Below are 13,070 nucleotides of genomic sequence, written 5' to 3'. Positions count from 1 at the left end.
CGGCTGAAGTTAGAGACCTCACCGGGACCCGCCAGCGCAGCCGCTTCCATTGCCCCGGGCCGCTTCCACATCCCACCCCATCAGCCGGAGATGGAATCCTGAGTGCCAGAGAGGTGCTGAGCTCCGCAGGCAGCCAGAATTCCTTCCACCCCTTGGCTGTAGGAACAGCCAGGATATCCCTTTTCCTTGTAGGAATAGCCAGGATATCCCCTTTCCTTGTAGGAACATCCAGGATATCCTTTTTCCTTGTAGGATTGGGCAGGAGATCCCTTTTCCTTGTAGGAACAGCCAGGATATCCCTTTTCCTTGTAGGAACATCCAGGATATCCCTTTTCCTTTTAGGTTCATCCAGGATATTCCTTTTCCTTGTAGGATCAGCCGGGATATCCCTTTTCCTTGTAGGAACAGCCAGGATATCCCTTTTCCTTGTAGGATCATCCAGGATATTCCTTTTCCTTGTAGGATCAGCCGGGATATCCCTTTTCCTTGTAGGATCATCCAGGATATCCCTTTTCCTTGTAGGATCATCCAGGATATCCCTTTTCCTTGTAGGATCAGCCAGGATATCCCTTTTCCTTGTAGGATCAGCCAGGATATCCCTTTTCCCCCTCATGCCCCAAACCCCAACAATTCCTGTCCCTCCCCTCACTGCCAGCAGCTCTGCCCACACCACCCTCCATCCCAAAGAGGTTTTTCCCAGCCCAGAGTCCATCTAAAAACACCCACGAGGCCACAGCTGGGGCAGTGAGATGCTCGGGAATTCGGGGTTTATTTGTTACCCCACAAAACCTGGGGAATAAAGCCACATGGAGCACTGAACGGGCAGAGGGGAGAGGCACCTTTAGTCCCTGAACTCTTCAAAAAGCACTTAAAATGATGCTCTGAAGCTCCTGCACGATATTCACATACTGCTATCTGATAAAAGGCCAGATAATTATGATTTCCAGAAGGGATGAGAGGAAGAGGCAGCACAAAAATCTCCCTCCAGCCCCCCAGCCCCGCTCAGACTTACCCCAAATTCAGCCCGCGGGAAAAGGAGCCACACTCAGCCAAGGTGACACTGCCACTCGGGTGCCATGGCCTTAACAGAGGGAGAGACGAGGGAAAATGACAATTAAATGGAAATTAAAAGGTCTGAGGGTTGAGAAAACGGCTGAAGGAACACAAAGATTGAACAAAGGATCTGTCAGTGGTTTCACCACTGAGCACAGTCCCGGCTCCAGGGGCAGGAAAATCCCTTTTCACTCCTGTGGGAGAGGAGGGAGGAACCCCTGAGCTCCTCCGGGTTCAGAGGGTGCAGCAGGGAGCCAGACAGAGGCAGGGACAGGTCCCACCCGGCTGGCACGATGCTCAGGGGCCGGGGGGATTGAGGGGTCTGTGAGCCCAGAGAGGGCAACCCCAAATCTCTGGGGGCAACCCCAAACCTCCAGGGGCAGCCCCAAACCTCCAGGGGCAGCCCCGGCACCTCCCCTTCCACCCCAGCCAGGGACTTGGGCCAGTTGGTGCTCCCTCACTCGAAAGCAGCTGCTGGTTTTTAAATCAGATGGTTGGGGAGTGATTAAAAAGCTCTTTTTCAGCTAAACGGGAACTTGGGTGTGAGAATCCACTCTATTTTGTCAGAATTGGTGAAGGTAAGACAACCCTCCCCTCCCCATAACCCCCAGAGTAAAAACAATTAAAGTGGGGCATTTGGTCAATTTTTTAGCTAGAATTTAGAAAAAAATATCAAGATTTTAAAATGAATTAATTGAAGAAATTAATCACATTCAAACCTCAATAAGTGCAGGCACCCAATTCAGGCTGGGCAGAGGTCACCTCTTACACCCAACACTCAGTCACGCTTTCCACAGCCAGGCAACAGAAAAGTGCTTTTTTGGGGGGCGAAAAAGCTTTCCAGGAGCTGTGAAACAGCATTTTCGTGTTTGCTACCTCCAGGAAATAAGTAAATAAATATAGAGGGACAAAGAAATAAACCTGAAAGTGCTTCTAGTGCCACTCAGGTGGGACGAGCAGCAGGACCAGGCAGAGCAGCTAAAGAAGGGCAGACTGCAGGCATCAGATTTTTTTTTTTTTTTTTTATGTCGTTTTTATTTGAACACAGTATTCTGACAGAATGCAAAGTCAAAATCCTCAGTTAGTATCAGTATTTACACCAGTGAGAATGGGGATAAAGGTGGAGTCGATGTTTCACTCGGTAAAAAGATTTTTTGTTTTTTTCTTTTTTTAACAAGATAGAAGGCCCCCAAAAGTAGGGAATGCTGGGGAAGGATGGCCATGGAGGGGCTGAGAACAACTACCAAAACAGCCTGGTGGTGAACGACGTGGGGCCTGAAGGCTCCATAGAAAAGTGTGGAAAGACGACGCCACTCGGGAAGCTGACGGGCACGATTGTCACCTGTACGGATGGTGCAGCACGAGATGGCAGCGCCCCTGTGGCACTGGGGACAGGCAGGGCAGCCACGGCAGTGCCACCAACCCTGGGATGGGCACACAGAGCCACAGGAGTGCCACCAACCCTGGGGATGGACACACAGAGCCACAGCAGTGCCACCAACCCTGGGATGGACACACAGAGCCACAGGAGTGCCACCAACTCTGGGGATGGACACACAGAGCCACGGCAGTGTCACCAACCCTGGGATGGACAGCAGTGTCACCAACCCTGGGATGGACACACAGAGCCATGGCAGTGCCACCAACTCTGGGATGGACACACAGAGCCACAGGAGTGCCACCAACTCTGGGGATGGACACACAGAGCCATGGCAGTGCCACCAACCCTGGGATGGACACACAGAACCACGGCAGTGTCACCAACCCTGGGATGGACAGCAGTGCCACCAACCCTGGGATGGACACACAGAACCATGGCAGTGTCACCAGAACTAGAGATGGGAACACAGAGCCACAGCAGTGCCACCAACTCTGGGGATGGACACACAGAGCCACGGCAGTGCCACCAGCACCAGAGCAGCCATGGCAGTGCCACCAACCCTGGGATGGACACACTGAGCCATGGCAGTGCCACCAACCCTGGGATGGGCACAGAGCCACAGCACTGCCAGCAACCCTGGGGATGGACAGCAGTGCCACCAACCCCAGGGATAGACAGCAGTGCCACCAAACCTTGGGATTGACAGCAGTGCCACCGACCCTGGGGATGGACACACTGAGCCATGGCAGTGCCACCAACTCCAGGGATGGGCACATGGAACCACAGCAGTGCCACCAACCCTGGAGATGGAAACACAGATCCACAGCAGTGCCACCAACCCTGGGGATGGGCACACAGGGTCACAGCAGTGCCACCGACCCCAGAGCAGCCACGGCAGTGCCACCACCCTCAGGTGGTCCCCCCGAGGGGACAGATCCCAGCCCTGAGGCTGCAGCTGGCTGGGATCGGGGCAGGTGGAGATGGAAGCTGGAATTCTTGGCTGCTGGGGGCGATGGGAGCCCAGCCCAGGTGTGGGGAGGGAAGGAACTTCATCCATCCATCCCAAAGCAGAGCTTCTACCCCAAAAAAAGCAGAGCTTTGGGCTAGAAGGGACCTTCACACCCAGGCAGTGCCACCCCCAGACTGTCACCGGGCATTGGGCTGGGCTCTGAGCTCGTCCCCTTTTGGGACAAAAACAACAATCCAGGTGGGGCAGCTCCCCCAAGCCCAGCTGGCAGGTGCTGCTGGGGGTCCCTGGGCAGGTTTTGGGGTCGGTGCTGTTTCCTACCAGCTTTGGGGGTTACAGCACACAGGTGACAAACCCAGCCCGAATTCGGCACAAAAAGGGACAAACGGTGGGACGGAGGCACCAAAAAGGGACAAACTGTGGGATGGAGGCACCGCTGCTGCCCAGCTGCCTTCATGGATTCATTTCCTGGGAAAAGAAAGGAATCCTCGGGACCAAGGTCCCCAGAATCAGTGACACTGCTGTGACAGCTCACGCAGGGGCTGGGTTTGGGGTGAGGCTCCATCCTGCCCAAAATCCTGCCCCCGTGCACCCCAGGAGCTGAGCGAAACAAAATGCAGAAAACCCCAGAGCCAGCACATGGCAAGAGCATTTTCTCACAGCTGGGAATGGTGGGATGCCACTGGAACAGAGCGAATATTCCCAAGGAACACAAGGACACAGCCCCCACACCCCTCCTCCTTCCGAGTCACCTCGGCCTGCTTCTCTCATGGAACAGCTTCTGCTCTCTCTAAGAGTTGTTCTCTTTCCATTTTAAATTATTTTAATTCCTGAATATTTTTTTATTTTTGTTTCTCAAATCTGAACTAGCGCTACACCTTCCACATCCAAACTATGTTGAAGCTTTTATTATTTCAATACTATGACAAAAAACACGGTTCACACTAAAATAGTCACGCACCCACAGTGCACAAGCTTGCAGATCTAAAGTAGAATTTAAAAAAAAAAAAAAAAAAAGGGAAAATAAAATAAAATAAAAATTAAAAAAAAAAAGTAAATAATACCCAAAACCCCAACAGGAAGAATATCTCTATACAATGGGCTGGTCTCTCCCTACACTCCTCTGCCTTCCTTCTGCTCAAAGCTCCTTTTCACCCCCAAATCTCAGTGTTGCTCCACAATTCCTGATAAAAAATCCCATTAATCATCTCCCCAACCCCAAATGTCAGTGTTGCTCCACAATTCCTGGTAACGAATCCCATTAATCAGCTCCCCCACCCCAAATCTCAGTGTTGCTCCACGATTCCTGGTAATAAATCCCATTGATCAGCTCCCCTCCATCCATAATTTGATTTTTTCCATAATTTAATTTTCTCAGCCCTTGCCCAGCTCTGCAGGATGCCCAGGATATCCCACGAGGGTCCCAGGGAGCTCCTGCTGGAGCTGCACCTGCAGGAAGGGTCTGGAACCTGCCCAGCATCTTTGGGGGGGAAAAAAAATTTGTTCCTGGGCTTTAGTTTTAGGGTCAGAGGACATGGTATTTACAGAAATTGGGATTTACTGAAATCGGGATTTTCTGAAATTGTTGTTTACTGAAAATGGTGTTTACTGAAACTGTTATTTTCTGGAACTGGAATTTGCTGAAATTGGAATTTACTGGAATTGGGATTTTCTGAAATGGATATTTTCTGAAACTGGTATTTTCCAAAACTGGAATTTTCTGAAATTGGTGTTTACTGAAACTGATATTTGCCAAAACTGGAATTTTCTGATCTTGGAATCTGCTGAAATTGGAATTTCCTGAAATTGTTATTTTCTAAAATTGGTGTTTACTGAAACTGATCTTTGCCAAAAGTGGAATTTGCCAAAACTGGAATTTGCCGAAACTGGAATTTGCCGAAACTGGTAATTTCTGAAATTGGTGTTTACTGACACTGATACTTCCCGAAACGGGAACTGCTGAAATTGGGATTTCCTGCAATGGGGATTTCCTGCACCTGGAATTCTCTGCCACAATCAGCATTGGATTTGCTCACACACCCGAGGCAGACCAGCCCAAACTGTCCGACCTCCCTGGTGCTCCTCAGAGCTCGGGAGGGCTCCGTGAAGGAAAGGGATTGAGAATGTCCCAAAAAAGCAGAGATGAGATTTCTCTTATGCAGTCAGGCCCAGGCCCAGCGAGGGACTCCAAACTAAATTTAAGCCCAGAAGGATTTTCTCCAGCACCCCCCTCACCCCAAAATTTGGGGGTTGGTTGCTGGAGAAAGCCCTTGACTGGTGGCAACTGGTTTGAACACCCCCACCCCCCAAAAAAACCCCAAACCGAACCCCAGCATCGCTTTTTTCTTCTTACTCCAGTAAGAAATAATAATAATAATAATAACAATAATAATAATAATAACAATAATTAAGAAAAGAGAAAAGGGGAAACGACTACTGTAAACATCCATGGTTGAAAATGTCTCCCTTTGCAAAGCAAGCATGCTGCTACCCTAGTGTCTACAGGACTGGATTGACTGAAAAACCCAAAAAAAAAAAAGAAAAAGAAAAAGAAAAAAGAAAAGAAAAAGGCAGCTATTTTACACATCCATTTCAACACAACAAAAGTTAAAAAAATATCTGTCAATTGTAAACACTGGAAAGAACCAAAGTTGGCCAAAACAAAAAAAAACAACAGAAAAATTTGAGCGTAAAATTGGAAAAGAAATGTAGAGTCTGAATACTGCAAATTGAAATACATCCCCCAAAGCTGCAATTTTGGCATTCTTCCTAAAAAATAGATAATAATAATAATAATAATAAACCCCAAATAAAGGTCTAACGTGGCGAGCAGGATTCAGTCACAAAGAGCTCGAGACACTTTGCATACTGACCAGATACAAGGTGAACAGAAATGATAACTTATTTATGAGGCTTTACATATTTCAAACTCGACTGAAAAGTATAAAAATAAATTGTGGACTTTGTTCTTTAAGCACCAGCTGTGCCCAGCAGCACAGTGGTTATCTCTGCTATACTAACAAAGGAAACAACAGGGTCTCTTTTCTTTTTTTTTTTTTGTCTTTTTTGTGATTTTTTTTTTGTCTAGGACTGCTTATTTTGAGCTTCCCAACCACACTGCAACCAAGCATTGCAGTGTTTGCTTGTTTGGATATACACAGGGCCAGCTGAGCCCTGATTTGGTGATGGGTTTAACCCTGTTTTTAACATGTTTTACTTTTTAAAAGCAAGTGCACAACTAATAGAACCTTCCTAGAAATCTCAACGAAAGCAAAAAACAGAAATCAAAACAAAACAAAAAAAAAAAATAACAAGCCAAAACCAAAAAGAAAAAAAAAATAGAAAAGGAAAACAGAGACATTCCCTCCCTCCCCCCATTTATGCATTTTTTTCTGGTTTGTTTGTTTGTTTTTGTTTTAAAAAAAGGCAACAGACACTAGAGGAATGAGATGGGTGTGTGGGTTGTGATTTCAATGCTCGGGTGAAGGTTTCCGTCGTCCCCTCTGCCGGTGCTGATCATGCTTTGCTCTCGCTCTCGTTTGTTTGTGTGGCTTCGTTGGGCACCGTCTTCACCTCTGCCGGGGGGCTCTTGCTGTCCTGCACGGCGCCTTTGTCCTCTGCTGGCATTTTCCTGGGGAGAAGCACCACAAGGACACGGTTTAGAGGCACGGACAGGCAGCCTGGGCCGAGACAGCCCCAGGGAAAGAGTGCTGGGCTGGGAACGGATCTCTGGGAGAGCAAAACCAGCATTTCCTGATGCAGAACTAAGAACCGAGCTCAGCTCCCACACCCTGCTTCATTTAGGTCTACGCTAACTTCTTTTGGCTTTTCCTGCCCTGGCCTGGCTCAGGGCTCAGCTGCAGCGCTGCAAAAAGGAGCAGCAAGGAAACCTGGCACAGCTGCAGAAGGATTTGGCTTCAGCACCCCAACTCCCTGACAATCTAGCAGCAATCCCATTTCTTGGTGTTCCTATGGGAAGGCAGTCCTGAAATCCCCGGGCTGCTTCAGAAAGGGGAACACAGAAGACAGGAATTCTGCCACAGATGTTTTCACAGCCCAGAGGTGACAACTGGCAGCCCGGGCAGAGTCCAACATCTGCAGCACAGCTGGGACCCTCCCCCAGCCCCCAGCTGCTGTTCTCTCTCTCCTGCCCAGCTCAGGGTGCTCCCCCTCTCTCAGCCAGGCTCATTCTGCTCCTGCCTCCTCCCTGCCAACCTGAGGACAACTCCAGAGGTTCCAGTGCTGTCACCCTCCCACAGGGCACTGCTTGCTGCCCAGCCTGACCCCGAGTGAGCCCTGAGGCTCCTCTGACCTGCAGGAGATGGGATTTGAGGGCTGTGCTCACTGAGCACTGTGAGGAGAGCTCTCTGCACCAAACTGGGCTATTTCTGCTCTTGCTTATGAAGGAATAACCCAGGACAGACAAAGCTGCCCAAGAGCCTGAAGAACAACACATCCCTGATCGATTCCCAGCTTCCCTTCCTCTGCCCCCCTGGCACTACTCCTGCTCTCCTCCTGGCACCTTCCAGGCCAAGCCCCGTGGGCTCTCAGGGGAGTTGGTGGGCTAAGGGAACAGCGAGATTAGTCAAGAGAACACCCAACAGAGGACACAGCACGAGCACCAGGGCACGAGGGACACAGCACACAACCAACACAAGAGTAAAGGTGGCCGTACTCGGTCTTTGCAGGGGCAGAGCTGTCTGCAGCCGGCTCGGGGGCTTGCCCACCAGCCCCGCTGGCAGCAGGAGGAGTAGCAGTGCCAAGAGCTGCAAAAACATCCTTGGCAAGGTCAATGTCTGGTGGCTTGAAGGTCCCTTCGTCCATTTTAAAGTCCTCGTTCTGCGAGGGGTTGGCGGCGCTGCCCGAGGCAGCCTCGCTCTTGGCGTTGCTCGGGTTCTTGGGGGTCTCTGCTGGGCTCTTCGCCGTGCTGGGCTGCACGGGCTCCTTCTCGGGGCTCTTGGCCACCTCCTGCTTGGGCTCTGAGGGAGCCGCAGGGCTCGTCAGGCCGGCAGGGCTGGGGGCGGCCGCCTTGCTCCCGGCGGTGGCGGCGTCGGCCACAGGGCTGAGCACGGCCTGCCCCGGCAGGACGCTGGACGATAAATTACTGGTGGCCGGAGCAGAGCTGGGGGTGTCGCTGAGATCAACAAGAGGGGCCACTCTGGGGGTGGAGGAGGGTGGTGGCGACGCCGCCGAGGCGGCGGCCGTGCCTTTGGCCGGGGTGGCCTGGCCGGAGCCGGCGGCGCTGGCGTCGGGAGCGGCCGCGGCCGGCGGGGCAATGCTGGAGGTCAGCGTGGTGGTCTCGCTGGTGGGGCTGTTCTGGGCAGTGGCAAAGGTTTCAGTGATAGTGTCAGAGTTAGTGGTGCCCGTGGTGACAGAAGGCAGCATGTCCTCCACGGTGGCCGCGGTGTCGGCGGGGTGCCTGCGAGGGGGACACGGGGACGAGAGAGAGAGAGAGAGGAGAAAGAGAGAGAAAGAGAGACAATGAAGGCCCGAAACGACAGCAGGGAGAGGGGGCAGAGAGGGAGAGTGAGGACAGCACACACACGTGACATGGAGAGGGACTCAGGAGCAGAGACGTGCAGAGGTCACACATGCAAAGGGAGCGGGGCTGGGATGGCTGAGGAGGAGAAAAAAACCAAGAGGACGTGACCTGCAGGAATGGCAGGAATGGAGTGCTTGGGCTGAGGTAAATGGGATCCTGCCAGCTTGCAGAGACTCTTCTCCCCTAAACTCCCCTGTCAGCCTGTCTCTCCTGACCTCTCCAGGCAGCTCTGCCACCCCCCGAGCCTGCAGCCCCGTGCCACCTGCCACCAGCACAGCACGGTCCCAGCTGGGACCCTGGCTCCGGCCCCTCTCCTCGTCCTGTCCTGCTGCTGCAGGTCTGTCGGAGGGCCTGCACTGCCCCCTCACACCTCAACTCTGTTCTCGCACACCAACGCACACTCGGGCCCCGTCCAGCCCTCAGCTCTCTCAGAACGCTCAGCCCTGCTGTGACTCCACATCCAGGGCAGCTCCTGGGGAGGATCTCTCCCTCCCCATGGCTTCGGGCTCTCAGCCAGCACTGCTGGGACAGGGCTCGCTGCCAGCTGGGGCTGCTTCTGCTCGGGATCCTTTGCAGCGAGCCCGGACTGTGCTGGATCTCCACAGGGCCCAGAGCCCTTCAGGAAACACTGCTTCCTTCCCCTTTCCCTTCCAGTGCTGGGAACAGCAACCACTGAAGCTTGAGAGGAGGCACTGCCTCACTGGCACGTGGAGATTTTACCTTTCTTCCTCTCTTCCTGCCCTAACTGATGTTCCTGAGGGATTAGGGCAGCTGAGGGCAATGCAGTGACCCTGTGCTAGGGCTGCCTAAGGCCACATACTCTGGCTCTGTCAGCGGGGTGGTCTCGTTGGGCTCCGTGTGCTTCCCCCCATCGTGGTTGGGGGTCCTCTCCTCCTCCGTCCGCACCTCCACGATGGGCTCCTTGGACTCGTCCTTCCTGCAACGAGGGAATGGCATGGGGAGTGATGGCTGCTCCTGCACAGACAGCCTGCACACGGCCAGGGTGGCACACGGCCATGGGGCTGGCACAGAGCGCTCCCGGGGTCACTTCCTTCCATCCAGGACCTGGACAGAGCTCCAGGTGCTGCCCAGCGCTGGGGTGACTGGGGTGGCCAGAACTGGGGTGTCCGGAATTGGGGTGACTGGGGTATCCAGCACTGTTGATGACCGGGGTGCCCAGAACTGGGGTGACCAGCACTGGGGTGATCAGCACTGGGATGACTGGGGTCCCCAGAACTGGGGTAATTGGGATGTCCAGAACTGGTGTGATCAACACTGGGGTGACTGGGATGTCCAGAACTGGGATGTCCAGCACTGGGATGTCCAGAACTGGGGTGCCCAGCACTGGGGTGACTGGGATGTCCAGCACTGGGATGATTGGGGTGTCCAGCACTGGGATGTCCAGCACTAGGGTGACTGGGATGTCCAGAATTGGGGTGACTGAGATGTCCAGCACTGGGATGTCCAGAACTGGGGTGCCCAGCACTGAGGCCACCTATTTGTTGGCTACCAACACAAGGAGACAAAACCCCCAGAGGAACAACTCCAAAACCCTTCCTGCAAGCCCCAAGAGAGCGGCAGCCCCCTCCCCACAGAGCTGAGGGTCCCTCCTCGCTGGGGCAGCTCCTTTGCAGGCACAGAGGGGGGGTCTGGGGCAGTACTCACGAGAAGGCTGCCTTGCCCTCCTCCATGTCCTTGCCCTTGGCCCCCGGGCCGGACTTGCCGCACAGGTTGACGGCGATGCACATCAGCAGCCCGCACTTGTTCAGGAAGTAGCAGGTGACGTCCACGGCCACCAGCAGCGCCACGAAGACCACCACGAGGATGCCAATGATGGCAGCAGTGCCCAGGCCCGCGGCAGGGCTAGTGCTGGCTTCAGAGACAGAGGGAGAGAAGAAGAGAAGGCGTTTGGGTTAAAATCTGGGGCTTCAGGGCTCAAGATTTGGCTGCACTTAGGTTGCTTTTTTACAAGTCCACCCTTTGCACCCTGTGCAACAACCAGTGCTTCACCCTACAGGCAACCTGCCTGAAAGGATGGCCCTGCTGGGGCTTTTCCCATCCCTGCTGGGGGAAGCAAACAGCAGAACCCCTGCTGTGCACACAGGGCAGGGCTCCTGCTTCCCTCCTCCTCCTCCTCCTCAAAAGGAAGGTCCAGTGTGGCCCTGGCATGGCCCAGGCTTGGCCCAAGGAGCAGTGGAAGCAAAGGCCAGGCTCTGCAGCAGGGTTTTTCCTGGTGGGATATGAATCCCTGGGTGATGCTCAGTGCTGGTGAGCCCCCGAGGGGGTAAAACTGAGTTCAAGCCCTGCCTGGAGCTCAGGTGGGACCCAGCTCTGCAGAACCTGCTCGTGGCTCCCCAGACTCTCACCACCCCAGCCCCTGGAGCCCCAAACTCCTGGGATCTTTGCTCTGCAGAACCCCTTGATGCCCCACTCAGACCCTTCCCAGGACTCCAGACAGAGCCACAGCCTCTGCCACGCATTTGGCTGGTTAAAAACAGGAGGCAGAGAGGTGTTGTTTCATTTTGTGACTCCGAGATGGACCAAGGAATGAAGCTTCCAGCAGGACAAGTGCAGAAAAGCCACTGTGAGGCACCCGAGTGGCACTGGCATCACAAGCCCAGCCCCTGGCGAGCAGAACATTGTCCCACATGGTGATGTGAATTCACCACCCTCTGGAGCCTGCAGGGAGTTGGGAGGGCAGGGATTTCCCCCTCTGGATGTGTTCAGGACCCTCGGGTGGATGGTTCAATAACTGAGCTGCTCCTGGAGCTGCGTCACGCTCCCCATCCAGAACCCCTCTGTGGGCAGGAGCTCCTGAGGGGAGCATCCCGGGATCAGACCTCCCTCCAGAGCTGGAATATCCTCCTCCTGGAAAACTCCACTCACACCAGAGTGCTGCTCTTTGCCTCCTCTCCCCCTGCAGCTTTTCCCGGAGCTGTCACCCCCCAGATCCCAGCTGTGACAGGCACAGACCCCCGTGCTCCCCCAGAGCAGGTACCAACCTCCCCCCGTGCTCTCCCCTGCAGCCCTGCCCTGCTCCTGTGCCCCGGGAGGAGGAGGAGGATGGAGCTGGGGGAACCAGGGCAGCCTGCAGAGGAACGTCCCTGTTCTTGTGCTATTCTGAGATGTCACACCTCAGACAAGGAAACTGGGCCAAGGTAACTGCCTGCAGTTTGGGTCTCGAGGCTGGGAAGGGAGCCCTGCAATCTGCAGGAATTTTTGAACCTTCTCCATTAGTTGTGGTTTCATCAATCCTAACTCATGGCATGGATTGATATCCCAAACTTTCCAGGGACTGGCAGTGAGGAAACATAATACAAAAATCTTCCATGACCCTATGGACTTGGGAGGCTCTTGGTTCTGCCCTTCCTTTTCCTTGTAAAGAAATTTTGCTGCTCCTACAAAATGCAGGAATCATAGTGGAGATTATTCTTTTCACAGACTGTCCCATCTGATTAAATTAAATTGATCTCCAAATACTTTGTAGAACCATTATCTCCATCCTGTAGCTGGATTTATGTTGCATTTAATGAAACTAATATTTAGACATCCCTAAAGGCTTTGCTGGGGCCTAAAACAACTCTGTGTACAAAAGAAATGTATAAATAAATGGGCTGTGGAGCAGCTGCTCGCACTGTGTGTATGAAATAAATGCAATAAATTGATTTGGACAATTCTGACCTGATCCACATCCAACCCTTCCATTAATCCCCTTTTGCCATTCTCAGGACTAAGAGGAGTAACATTTCCACCAGTTAAATAAGGAAACACAAACCATTCAAGAACTTCTGGAGTCCTTAATTCTACAGAAGTGAAGAATTTATTAATTACAAATTATGTTTTCCAATGGAAAATGAGCTTCCTGCGAGACTGGCTTTTCTAATCCCCCTCATTTTACAGTGCACAGGAAAACCACCCAGCAGTTTTAATTTCTGTACAAAAACTGCCCTGTCAGAGAGAGCTCAGCTGTGTCTTCCTAGGGGGGTCTCAGCTACACAATGTCCAGGCACAGGCAAAGAGACAAAAAGGATGGAGAGAAAGAAGCAGGTGGGGCTCTGGGCATTTCAAAGGCCCTACAGGATTTGGCAAAAGCAAGAAGAAGGGCCAAACTGAACAAAAATGCACTC

General features: G+C 52.9%; 2 protein-coding genes across 6 annotated transcripts in view; both read right to left on the bottom strand.

The window, feature by feature from the left end:
- HSPB2 (heat shock protein family B (small) member 2) overlaps window positions 1-13,070 on the bottom strand; it is a 486,398-nt gene that overhangs the window by 103,655 nt on the left and 369,673 nt on the right. The window lies entirely within an intron of this gene.
- Window positions 4,285-13,070, bottom strand: part of NCAM1 (neural cell adhesion molecule 1) — a 94,195-nt gene continuing 85,409 nt past the window's right edge. For 3 of the 5 annotated variants that reach the window (XM_021529990.4, XM_021529992.4, XM_021529995.4), the window contains 4 exons: window positions 10,609-10,816; window positions 9,764-9,880; window positions 8,077-8,820; window positions 4,285-7,032 (listed from right to left, as the gene is read on the bottom strand). In XM_021529990.4, coding sequence (XP_021385665.3) covers window positions 6,918-7,032; window positions 8,077-8,820; window positions 9,764-9,880; window positions 10,609-10,816 — 1,184 coding nt within the window. In that variant the 3' untranslated portion in view covers window positions 4,285-6,917. The remainder of the gene's footprint in view (window positions 7,033-8,076; window positions 8,821-9,763; window positions 9,881-10,608; window positions 10,817-13,070) is intronic. The other 2 variants (XM_077788028.2, XM_077788030.2) reach the window with 1 other exon arrangement.

Source organism: Lonchura striata, chromosome 24 (assembly GCF_050655825.1).
Source record: "Lonchura striata isolate lonStrDom1 chromosome 24, ASM5065582v1, whole genome shotgun sequence".
NCBI lineage: Eukaryota > Metazoa > Chordata > Aves > Passeriformes > Estrildidae > Lonchura > Lonchura striata.
Note: the sequence above shows the minus strand (reverse complement) of the source record. Positions and strands in the feature narration are given on the sequence as shown.